The 13,561-nt window shown below is 37.3% G+C and overlaps 1 protein-coding gene across 13 annotated transcripts in view; it reads left to right on the top strand.

Annotated features, from left to right (window-relative positions):
* Dock10 (dedicator of cytokinesis 10) overlaps positions 1–13,561 on the top strand; it is a 247,620-nt gene that overhangs the window by 134,106 nt on the left and 99,953 nt on the right. For all 13 annotated transcript variants that reach the window (XM_074071859.1, XM_074071858.1, XM_074071857.1 and 10 more), the window contains exons 4-7: positions 1,784–1,866; positions 11,457–11,529; positions 11,785–11,907; positions 12,150–12,284. In XM_074071859.1, coding sequence (XP_073927960.1) covers positions 1,784–1,866; positions 11,457–11,529; positions 11,785–11,907; positions 12,150–12,284 — 414 coding nt within the window. The remainder of the gene's footprint in view (positions 1–1,783; positions 1,867–11,456; positions 11,530–11,784; positions 11,908–12,149; positions 12,285–13,561) is intronic.

Below are 13,561 nucleotides of genomic sequence, written 5' to 3'. Positions count from 1 at the left end.
CTAACTACACTTTTAGGTTCACTATCCTCAGCCATTCTAGTCTTTCAAGATCCTTCAAATATCCTTTACCATTATTCTTTGTGTTCATTTCTCTTGTTGCTAGTTTCTTTTTGGGGAGTGGGAGAAAGTGATGTTATTTTTCATTTTTGTGTTTTTTTAAACAGATACATGAAAATATAAAAATTACACATATTTATGGGTGACTTGATTTTTCAGTATATGTATACATAATGTAATGTTCAAGTTAAGATAAATATGTCTGTCTTCTCAAATATTTTTCATTCTTCTATGGTGAAAATATTCAAACTCCTTCCTTCTAACCTTTTGAAAAAGATAGCACATAATTATTTATACTCACTCTATGCCATTACTTCTTACTTCTATCTGTAAGTACCTAGTACTTTGAAAAAGATAGCACATAATTATTTATACTCACTCTATGCCATTACTTCTTACTTCTATCTGTAACCTAGTACCCATTGATCAACCTCTTCCCATCCCTCCCTCCTTTCCTCTACATGCCCACCCTCTAGTAACCACCATTTTGCAATCTATGAGGTAAACTTTGATTTTAAGCCTCCATTTGTCTGGTACTCACAAGCCATGCTCCTACTCCTACCTTTGTCCCAGTTTCACTTGTTTTGTTTTTAGTTCCCAGTTTGTGTATAGGCATTTCCCTGAAAAAATAAAGCTATGGTGCTGAGAAAATTGGAAGCCAGACAAATCCAAAGCAGCCAAAGGCTTTCAATCACCACTGTTTCTTCCTGCATTTTCTGCACATCTGGAGTCACATGCCTGGGACCCTGTGCACTCCACCAACCTGTCTCTGCAAAGACATTCCCTCTTGATTCTGCAAAGACACTGCTCATGCTTTTCTAATTGCAGCAGCTCTGTGCCTTGCCTGTCCTCTTCCTGGCTACAAAGACAAACACAGGCCTTTATTCTTCACAGTGCAATAAGTTCATTGCTCTTCATTTTTTCCACTGGTGCAGGAGGACAAGGTCTCCATACAATCTTAAGTAATTACTTTTAGTCCTAGAATCATGTGATTTTAGAATTGAAAGGAGTCTTAAATGCTATCTCATGAAATCTCTATTACGATCCACAGTTATTACAGTAATCAATGCACTTTTTTTGGAAAAGATTTGCTGTCAATAAACACCATAAAACCAGTGGTCATATACCACCCACTACATGCTAGTTATTTTGTGCAACTGGCTTTGTTTCTAAAACAGTTTTTACATATCTGTATTCACACTTGTTTATAAAATCTATTTTGGTCATGGAGAAGCTGTGCTTCAGAAGGTATGAGGTAAAACTAAGAAGCCAGTTTGGGACTGACAAGGGTGTTGATATAAAAAAGAAAAGGATTGGTTAGTGAAGCCTAAGAATAAGAAGAAAGGGCCTGAAATTATGACAAAAAGTGAACATATAAATGAGAACATCTTTCACTACTAAGAACCCTCATACCATGAAAGGGGTTGCCAGGAATAGCTAAAGAATGATGGTTCTTGTGGTTAGCAGCGTATCCGGTGTGATTCAATGGTGATCGCATTAAGTTTTCCTTGATGGAGTAAAATAGAATAACTATGTTAAATGGTTCCTCCTCCATGAGTCTGGGAAAGATTAGATTTCCATTTCACTAGAAAACGTGAAATGATTAGAAAGAGCAAGCTCCTTATCTATCTTAAAATCACTAACATAACCACCAGCCTGGGATTGTGAGAACTATATTCACAGTACTTGGCATGGTAATTTTTATAATTGTCTCTTTTCTTTTCAGGCTTGTAAATTTTATAGTTCCCAGTGGTATGTGGTGAACTACAAATATGAGCAATATTCTGGAGGTATCCGACATTTACCCAGGTAAGAACTTGTGATAAAAACTCCTTGGGTGTTTTTTTTTTTTTATGTTGTAGATATGTTTTCTACTCAAGATCCAAACATCATTTATGAATACAGGTACATTAATCTCGTGTCAAGGCACATTTTGCAACATTTTCAATTGAGTCAGGATTTAGAGCATTTTGTTCAGCAATGTATAGTTTATACATTCAGAGTTTGGAGTGAGATATACAGGTATTCCTTGTTTTGATTTTTGAGTGAAGTTTTAAAGTTTGTTCATCTCTATGTCATTCTTTTGTGAACTGCCTTTTCAATTACAAGCACAGAAGGATTAGAACAGGCCAATGTGGCCACAGAGGGTTTCTGACAATATTCTGTATGCATTTGTATTTGCCCTTGTTTTATGTATTTTCATTCTGAAATATCAAAAGCCATGAAAATAAATTCCACGGAAGTGACATACATCTAAAAATAGCAAAAAGAAAAATAAAATCTTAATTTTCCCTCTGACTCTTGTGAACATCAAGCTTCTTCTCAAATGTCACCTCCACACAGGCTCACCTGACCACCTGAATATAGTAGGGATGTGTTTGCTGTCTGTTTCCCCAACCAAAGTGAAAATCCTCAAAGGACAGGGAATATTCCTCGAACTATCCGCACAGGCCCAGGAGAGTTCCTGGCACAGAGTAGGTGTGCAGTCATGACTTATTTAACTTAAGTGAATAGCAGATTTTAAACCCAGGATTTAAAATTTAAACCCAGGATTTTTTGTACTTGCTCAAACGTAAAGAACTGCTTTGAACGTGGTAGCTCCCAGTTCATTGGTTCATCAAACTAAGGCGTTGTAAATAATCCAGAAGGTCACCAAAAACAATCCAAAGTTAAATTTGTATTAACACTTTCCTCAAATGAAACATTGCAGTGACACATGAGATCTAATTTTTTGATACATGGCACAATTAAGCTCCACTTTGCAGTATTTGCTGGACCCTGGCAACCTCCTTTTCAGACTTGGATACTTGAAAGCACTGCTCTTGCTTCCTGAACATAGAATTTGAGGGAGGGATGATGGAACAGCTCTGAGAAGGTGACATTTCAGCTGAATGAAGAGTAGTAGCTTTGAGACAGACATCAGTGTGGTCACTTGAACAGAATGATAGTCAGGAGCACTGGAGCTAAGGGCTGGAGAGGAGCTTAGCGAGGTGAACCCAAGGACCTTAGCGAGGTGAACCCAAGGACCTTAGCGAGGTGAACCCAAGGACCTTGTAGGCCCTGGAAAAGAGCTGAGATTATATTCTTATTGCAACAGAATTGTTGGGAAATTGCAACAGGTATATAATCCACAGTAGCAGAAAAAGAAATAAAGGAAAGAAAGAATCACTTGGTTCACTTTATGGAGAATGAGTTGCAGGAATGATAATAGAAGAGAGAGGCAGTGGCCATTTCTTCTGAGGTTAACTTACTGGGAAAAGCAAGTCAATGTTCCTCCAAAATAGCAAATCTTTTTTTTTCAGAGCACTATTCATTGACTTCTACCAAATTCCTGCACATTGTTCTGGACTCGGGTCCTGATAGAAAACCTCATCTAACTTCATATAGGGAAGGTCTTACCACACGCTCAGTCTTCATGAGTAATTATTACATTAAAAATGTCTGGGTGTTAGTCAAACACTTTTTGAAGGTACAATTGAAAAGCAAACCATTTTTTAACACCAAGACTTCCTCTTTCTGAGAAGTGGTTGCAACTTGGAAGTTTTTTTGTGTCTAAACATTTGGAAGACCATGTACCAAGATGGAGGCATGTGGCTCCCTTTTGAGTAGAAGAGTTCCCACTGGCTTCTGTCTATGGAACTCTTCAGCAGCTGTCTGCCCAAACACTGTTTATCTTTCCCAGCATTTGTGATGTCATAAGAAAAGTCAACATGAGATTTTTGCATTCACAGTATATTCTTCCTCTACTAGGATGACGGAAAGCAAGTCCACGAGGCACAGTCTCTGGACACTGTTGTTTATTCTCACAGAGTGTGCATGGATTTATTTCATGAGAATGAATCAGAAAGTAACCAAACATTGAGAATTTTTCCTTACTTTAACTAAAGGAAGTGGACATTGATACCAAGAAGGGGAAGATAAAGACAACCACAAAGTGAAAAACTTTCATTGAACCAAATGTATTCAAAATGAAAATAAGAAGTTCTAGAATAGAACTCTCTAGCATATACCCTAAAATAAAGAAGACTGTAACACTGAATGGTAGAATGATTTTTTAATGATTTTACAAAGCCAAGCACTCCCCCGAAAGCCCACACATATTTAGGTCAGTAGTGGAAACAGATTAATTTACTTGGGCCTTCTGAGGCAATTAGAAGTAAATCATTTTCATGCCTCCTGGATTAGAAGAATTCTCACACATCTGCTATCAATTTAAATTGATCATTTCTTTTTTTGTGAGGCGCTCAGGCTCCAAAATTTTAAAAAATGCATTTATGAGGTTAAGTATATTCTTTATTGTTTGGGTTTTTCTTTGGTGGCACTGGGGTTTGAACTCAAGGCCTCACACTTACTAGGCAGGCACTCTACCACCTGAGCCACTCCGCCAGCCCAGTATAGTCTTTAAATTTAAAAATGTATTATTTTGACTCTTAAGAACCCTGTTTTTTTTTAAGCACGTGTTGCCCAGTAAGATCCTGGAGACATAATTATTCCCCACATTAAGAATAAAATTAACACTGAAGTTGGAGTACGCAGGAGATCAGAACGGCATAAAAATTTATGATGACACCGATTCCATGAATCCACTCAGGAAAATTCATAAATATGTAACATACTAAAATTTTTACCACAGTTAATTTCCTAGAAAAAAAGAAATAAAGAGGGAAATTTTAAGAGAATATTTTTTGGCTGAGATCAAATACTTTGCCAGTTTAGCTTGGCTGAATAAGGACAGAATAATTCTTTTAAAATAATGAACATTTCTTCATGTCTACAGTAAGTCAGAATGTGCTGGATGCCCGTGTGTACATTATCTTATTTAACAGAATTTCGGATCTGTTGTCCCATTTTATACAGGAAACTTGAGTGGTGAGTGGTGCCTTCCCCTGGACCTCACAGCTAATCACTGCTGGTTCACTCAGGCATCTCCACAGTCCTTGTAGGGGTGATAGAGAGAACTGGGGTGTTGAAATGAGGAATGAAATTAACTGTAAATTGTAATTCACCTTGGGTTCAAAATCAAAAGGTCCCTGGTCAGCGTTTTATTTTGGGATTTCCAAAGGCTTTTAGAGACCCAGTACACCTCAGGAAAGAATTTTAAAGGCAGTATCCAGAGGTGCTGCCTTTGTATTGTTTTTTAGAGAAAGAACAGTCATTGAGTAATAGCCCTGCAGCTATTTAAAGATATTTAAAGGCAGAAAGGTTGTACCCTGAGGATGACTGGAACAGAACTGCAAAGAGTCCTCAGCTGCCCTGGTCTAACATTATCTGCCACCTGCACCCAAGAGCCTGTATCCCTGAAGTTACGTCCTCTCCTCCCTGCCTTACGCATGCCCTGCTCCCAGCAGCCTTCGGCTCCTGGATGCTTCACACTTTGGTCCCTCCTCACAATCTTAGACTTCTACTACCACAGTGATGCTTCCCCAGATAATCACTGACCTGCTGCTTCTCATTCCCAACTTAGGATCCCTCCCAAGAGAGGCCCTCCTTAACCACTCTGCCATGCTCACCCAGATTGCTCTCTTTTCTCTTTTTTTCAATCATTTGTTTATTTTAAACTGACAAATAATATTGTATGTTTTTACTTCGTGCAATAATAATGTTTTGAGGTACATAGACATTCCGGAATGGCCAGATGTAACTATCTACATCCCCTCACATACTCATCTTTTTTGTGGAGAGAGTGTTTATCATCATTCCTTTACAGTCTCCAAGAATATAAAGTATGCCCATTAACTAGCATCACCTTTCTGTACAACAGAACTCTTGAAAGTATGATTTTCCTACCAACCATTTTCACTCAGGGAAAATACCATGTTTATTTGTGCTTAATTTATTACGGATTCTTTCCTCCCTTAGAACGCAAGCTTCCTTAGGTCAGGGACTTACTTTCAGATATGTGGCTGGCACTATTGTGGCTCGTCTATGTATGGGGTACCATCTGGAAACTGGATCACTGAACAATGAAGAAGAATGATCTCCAAGAATTTAGACAGCTCTCAATTCACATTGAATTTCATCAGGAAAACTTAGAATTTGTTAAATGAATTTGATAATGAAGGGGCACACCCATATTCAATCCTATCCCCAAATGTGACCTAACTTCACACATGCTGTCTACTCTTTTTGATAATGAATAAGGTCAGTGAATACAGTTAGGGACTACAGAGTTGGTTGAGTTTTGCTCAAACCATTGACCTCATTGTTGATATTTATCTCTTATATCTTCTTAGTTGTTTGTCAATCATAATACATAAGGAGAACATAAGAATGTTTAAGAAAAGTTTTATTTGTGAAAGTATGGATATGTAAGTTGTAATACAGCATAATACAAAGCAACTTTTAAGTATTAAGTGTAACACTTGGGAAATTCTTGAAAACTTTTTTAGCACTTATATGAAGCTTTGATTATTCTTAGTATAAAAACAGAATCAGTTCAAAGCTGTCATTTTGGTGACTATAATTCCTTCAATACTTTAAAAATGTTACGCAAATTTTTAAACATAAGAAAAAGTTGAAAGACTTGTTTGCAATGAACACTCCCTAATCTCATCTCTAAATGTCTTTTACATATTTCAGTATTTATTTTATCACATTATGTAAATCCATCTCTTTATCCATCTATCAATCCAAACCTCTTTTTTCATCATTTCAAAGTGCATTCAAAACGTCAGCACACTGCCTCTTTAAACACTTTACAATGCACACCATTAAATAGAGATTCATATGTTTGTAGTTTATCGTAGGGTTTGGGGAAGTAAATTTTACATACAAGGAAGTACACATATTGTGAGTGAACCGTTTGATCATTTTTGACCATAAGTTTACCAATTCTGCTTCATTCTCCATTGAGTTACAGAGCATTATTATCACAGAGTTAGCTGTAGCCCTTCCACTCAATCCTCACCTGTAATTCCCTCTCCCCACAGAAATAAGCATTGCTCTGGTTTTCATAACATTAGAATCACGTATATTCTTATGGTTCTGGTTCCTTTTACTCAGCGTAGTACTTTTGAGTGATATCCATATTGTTGCTTATATCAGTAGCTCTTTCTCCTTTCTGAATAACTCCCCTTTGTGTGGATCTACTACAGTTTGTTTAGCCACTCTCTGTTGATTGTCACTTCTTCAGCATTTTGTACTGAGTTTTTCATAAATCACTTTTATGAAACTTTGGCCATGATTTATAGGCTATCTCAGTTACTTTTCCTCCTTCTCAACTGAAGGATTTGCGAAAAACACTCATGAGTATTTACCCTGACCTATTGAAATTCATGAAAACCTTACTTTGTTCTCCTATTTTTCTGCTCTTAAACCATTCCTATTTTGAAGAGCTGTTGCTCACTCTCTTGTTTATCCATATGCTGTGGAAATCAATGTTAATGAGAAAGGTTCAACTGTTGAACCTGGCCAATATTTTGGTCCACACTTATGATGAACAGATACCCGTGCTGGCAAAAAGGATAGTATAAGGATTTGAGAAATGAGGAGCATAGTGTCCAGGTCAAAGGGCAGCTGATGGGAAATGACTGACATAGAGCCAAACCTTTACATCCCACATTCAAGTTTGACTTTGTTGTGTCTTCCTGAGTTCTCTCTAATCATTCCCTTATCCTTCACTTGGGATATTTCTTGAATCCCTTTGCTGCCATGCCATCATTTTAAAAATTACTGAACACCCATGCTTCATCCTCAGCCGAGAAAATACCCCAAGGTAATTGCTCTGAAATCGGCCACTTGAACTCTTCCCTGAATCTTAGGAGACGTGTCACTTCTCACTGGAAGGAGAGAGGAAATGATGTTTAAACATTTTATTTTTTCAACCAAATGAAAAGGCTGAAGGAGCTGCTTTTTGTTCTTCAAGTGCCAGATGATATTAAGGAGGGAAGAAATAGTTTCAATGGAATGGGAATCATTTCCCCATTATCCTGAAATAGAACTGTGGATTCTCTGCTTGTTTTATCTTCACTTAAAGGTGATCCTGAGAGAAGGACAAGAACATCAGTGGCACTGGCACAGATATGTATCTGTACCATCTTTGTTATGGTTTGAATATGAAATGCCCCCATGTATTCATGTGCTGAATTTGTGGTCCCTATCTAGTGGCACTATTTGGGAAGAATAGAAACTTTAGGAAGTCGGGCCTATTTGGAGGAAGTAGGTCATTGGGGGAATGCTTTTGAAGGTTATACCGGGTTCCCAGTCCCTTCCTCATTATCTTCCTCCTGTCTGCCATGAGGTGAACATCTCTACTCTGCCATACTCCCAATGACATGATGTTCTGCCCAAATACATGGGGCCAAGCAACCATGGACTGAAATCCATGAGGCAAAATAAATACTTTTTTTATTTAAGTTATTTTTGTCAGGCATTTTTGTCACAGCAATGCAAAAGTAATGAATAAAATGTCTAAGGCTCTGCAAGAAGAAAAATTACAGGTACACTAGGATCTTTTGGAAGAGACAAATGGTTGCAATCTTACCTAACATGCATATTAAAAATGGTTTGAACTCATCTTTCATAATAAAGGAATTAGTTCAGAGCTAAATCTTCTAACCCTATCTCTTCCACTTCATGTTTATATATGTAACCATTACAATTTTCATTTTATCTCCATAAAATTGACAGAGATAGATAAGAGTTTATAGACCCAGTATTGTATATAAATGTGTGATTGTGTTCATCTACAATTAAATAAAAATCAGCATGCCATTTAATGCATACCAAGCTCAAGTATAAAACTTACTATGTAAATTTTTGAACCTCTTTTGATTTACAAGTAAGTCATAGATAAGAAAGGCCCTTTTATGTGTTAGCATTTTTGCATGTAAATTAGTTCGTGCCTATACATGTAAGTCATAGATACCTACCAACAAACATTTATCAAAAACCTGCTTTATGATAGACCTTGCAGAAGAGATAACCTTAAAATACACATTTACTGCCACTATTCTTTCAGGCCTGTACTGTTAAATGACTGTTAACATTAGCATCTACTTATCAGCAGGTTTGAGATTTTATAAAGACCACAGCTAAAGCAAAAAATAGAAAAGAAAATTGGTACTAGAACTCATTCAAGATTGCACATCTCATCATTAGCCCTCAAGCATTGCATTCCTCAGAACACCTTTACTGTTCTCAGTTATTGACTTGGGTAGCAGGTATATCTCATTAATTTAAATTGGCAAGATAAAGTCACAATAGTAAAATACTTACTAAAAACCCATTAAACATGTTGGTGGTAGCTCTTAAGAGTTTGATCATCAAAAGTATGCTATATAGCTAAAAATACCACTAAGATGTCTGCTAGAACAGAGTGTGAAGTTATAACCATTCAAATTATTTCACTTCTGTCATATTTTTGCTCACTTTATCCTATCGCTGAGCATCTATAGTCACAGGAGAGGAAATGGCTGAGTGAGACACAGATGGGAATTCATCAAATTCCTGACTTTATGAATCTAGCCACTGTGATAGCACATGCCTAAAATCCTAGTTACTCGGGAGACAGAAACAGGAGGATGATGAGTTCAAGGCCAGCCTGGAAAATTTAGCAAGATCCAATCTCAAACATAAAATAAAATAACAGAAGGCAGGGGACATGGCTCAAGTATGAGAGTGCTCACCTAACTTGCACAAGGCCTTGGGTTCAATCTCCAGTATCACAAAAACAAACAACAAACAAAAAGAAATGTACAATCTGATGAAAGGCTAAGATAAGTGCATGAGATAAGCATCATTGAGAGTCTGATTCACAAAGTCTGCAGGAAGACAGCCAGCCCTAATTCTGTAGAGGTCAGGATGCCTTCATGGAAATGATTTTAAGAAACATACTCTTAGGTTACAATGGCATATTTTTCAGACTTAAAAAAAAAAAGAAATCTTAACACATGCTACAACACAATGAACTTTGAAGACATTAAGCTAAGTGAAATAAACCAGAAACAAAAAGAGAAATATTATCTGACTCCTTTTATGTGAGGTACCTACCTAATTAAATCCACAGAACAGAAAGTAGAAGAATGGTAACCAGGGGCAGAAAGAGAGGGAAGTGGAAAATTATTTTTTTCATAACCAGCATTTCAGTATGGGATGGAGCAAAGGTGTGGAGATGGATGGTATGGTTAATCAAACTATACAGTTAATGACATATATATTTATATATTATACCATATATACACTTATTTATATTTGTCTATATATATATAGATAGACAGGAATGGACAATGTGGTTCTGATCTCAGATTTTGCCTACTTCAGCAATGAGGACAATGTTTTTGTGCTCTAACTTTTCCTGCTGTGAACTGAGAATAGTATTATCAAAGTGTCTTTCAAGGGGAGGCTAAAAGAGCTTTTTAAACCCATTGTTTGGCACCCCAGATGAATGCATAGGAGAGAAAATTTATGCATACGTAAGTCTGGTGTCCTTGGTCACTTTCCTTCCTCTTCAGAATACCATCAACATAGGAAACACTTTATCATGGGAATACCAAATATGCCTCTGTTTTTTTTTTTTTTCCTCAATAGTTGGATTCAGGAGTTCTTTCTACACAATATGAATTTCTTTAAGGTTAAAGAAAACACATTCTATGAAATTTCTACATGTAGGATTTTATACATTAAAAGTTACCAAAGCTGGTAATGGAGGAATTTATGAGCCTTGGATTTGCTGTCTGGTTTCCATTCAGCCTTTCATTATGAGATAGACTCAAGCCAAGAAAAGCATATTTCTGACTTATTCCACTCTGTACAAAATGTTCTCACTCCCCTGGGATGGTCAGTGATGCTATGTCTGAAACAGGTCTTTCTATGCTTCTGGGGGAAGGCACAAATTGAGCAGAACTTCCAGTAGATCACTTTCAGTGGCCTTTTGAGGCAGCCACAGCTAGGGGAGTGGCACAGCTTGGTAGCCATAGTACAGGCTGGCTCTCAGAAACCCCCAAGTCCTTTAAGGCTGAGGCTCTTTAGATGACCATCTTTGTAGTCTTGAGCATGTCACATACAGGTAACCCAGAAAAGATAATGCAAATATCACTGCTTCTCTATCCATTTCAGAATGCAGAGGAAGGAAGATATAAAGAACCAAACTTTTAAAGTACCAAACCTAAAAATATTCTGTTTATATTCATCTACTCAAAAAGATATGTATTAATTTATATAAATAGCAATTCTTGTTTAAGATACTTAATACTGGAGAGAAGATATAACAGTTTAGAGGAAAGTTAATATGTCCAAAGAAAATAATGGGATCCTCACAGGTTTTAGGATTACAAATCTTAAAAATTTGTAAGAACATTAGAATAATCATTGTTACCTTAGGAACAGCTGAAAATGAAAGCAGTGTCTCAAATGACAACCCAGAATCTTTCTTTTTTTTTTTTTTTCTTTTTAAATATCAGAGCAGAATACAAACCAGAGAAACTTCCTTCACATTCCTTTGAGGTTGACCATGAAGATGCTGATAAGGATGAAGTAAGTGAACGGCTGAAAGTAAAATGTTTAAAACGTAAGGGTCATGAGTTCTGTCGTATGCTGGAGAGTTCCAATTCTGGCCAGGTTTCATAAGCAGCAGTAGCTGCTCGTGTTGGGGCTTTCAGGCAAAGTGAATCACTTTGTTTTGACACTGAGGATGATTACTGCAGATGAGTCAAAGGGAGGGAAAGGAGAGTCTCGTTTTTAAGTGCGGCGTCTGGGTTGGCTGTGATGCTAATGATGCCTTTTGTGCAGGACACTACTTCCCACTCATCCTCCAAGGGCGGCGGGGGAGCTGGGGGAACTGGTGTGTTCAAGTCTGGCTGGCTCTACAAGGGGAATTTTAACAGCACCGTGAACAACACCGTTACTGTGCGGGTAAGGACACCTTCAAACTAATCATCATTTCTGCCGTCTTTCTTGACATTCCCTATTTTGGTCACAGCGTGACAGCCATTTGCATTGAGTTTATGTTTCATGTAATATTTTATTTATGAAGAAGTGGGATTTTTTTTCTCTCAAACAATGCCCTCTTAAAATGCTAAAGGAATTAGAAACATTTCTTATTTCCATGAGTAATACCACACTACAAGTTGAACTTCTATCTTTCCTTTGTTTAGTCATTCAAAAAGCGCTACTTCCAGCTGACTCAGTTGCCAGATAACTCCTATATTATGAACTTTTACAAAGATGAAAAAATATCCAAAGAACCCAAAGGCTGTATCTTTTTGGATTCCTGCACAGGTGTGGTACAGGTGAGTAGAAATCCCTTTTCCCCTGGGCTTTTTTTTTTCATGGCAAAGTGCATTCAACAAATATCTGTGTAAACCAAGAACTGTTCTAGATTGTGGGAATTCAATGATGAACATGCAGGCTAGATGTACTTCCACAAAACTTTCAGTAGAAAAAGGAAAACAGGATGTAAAGAAATAGGGAAACAGAATGCAAACAGTGGGTAAATCTTTCAGTAAAGATGATAAGCAGGGTAACAAGGTGAGAGATAAGTGAGGTTGGAACGGAGTGTTAATGCTTGAAAAAATAAGAGCAACATGTTTGAAGAGAGACCATTTGATCTGTGCACAAAGAATCAGCAGGGCAACAAGTGCAAACTCCCTGAGAAAAGAGCAAGTCTGATTTACTTATTCAAGGAGAAGAGGAAAATGATTACTGGTGTGGCTACAATGTGGAAAACCACTGAGCTGAAGAAATTCAGTAATGTAACATGTAACTCACATAGTTCAAAGTATGCACCTCATAAATGTTACCTTCACAACTAGGCAATGATGAAGGATTAAATTCACAGTGTACATACATACTGCCTTTCTTCTAAGAGGAGACCTTCTTTAAAGACAAGAATTGCATTGATTCCCAAGAGTTTATTTCAGAAACAGGCATAGAAGTGCTTGATCTTCAAATCATTGTCCTAAGTATTAAACTTTACATAGACCACTGTGCAAAGGTAAACAGATTAATTCCATAGACTGCTTCCATTCCATGGACATTGGATGTCCACACATTCAAAATATTTATTCTTTCTACTCTGATGGAAATCTATTTTTATTCCTTCTTAAGTAAAACTTGAAGCAATCAAGTGTTTTAGCAATTCCCCTTCAAATTTCCCAAGGCTCTGGCTCCTTATGGTTAAGACTGTTTCTGGTCACAAACCAGGAGAGCTGTACTTTCTGTTATCAGCAAGCCTAGACATCCATAGAGCTTTTTTAGGTCATAGCTAAGTTTACATTTTGGGCTACTACTGGGGGCACTTAGATAGAGGGATGCAAAGTAGAGTTCTCTCCATTCTCTCAGTCCTGGCCTGTTTCTGGACAGTCATCTGTTAAAATCTGGAATTCCTCCAGAAAGTAATAAGGCTGCACTTAAAGAGGAAAGAATTAATTAAGTGTTGCTGAGCACTCGGCTAGAAGTGAAAGCTAATTGCATTTTAATGTAGATGCCAGGTTTCCATATGTAAGGGCAATAAGGATCTTAATGGAGAGTGGAGATGACTGTCTATTGTTTATCACAAAGCAGAGTC

Source organism: Castor canadensis, chromosome 4 (assembly GCF_047511655.1).
Source record: "Castor canadensis chromosome 4, mCasCan1.hap1v2, whole genome shotgun sequence".
Lineage (NCBI taxonomy): Eukaryota > Metazoa > Chordata > Mammalia > Rodentia > Castoridae > Castor > Castor canadensis.
This window is presented reverse-complemented; position numbering and strand designations above follow the sequence as displayed.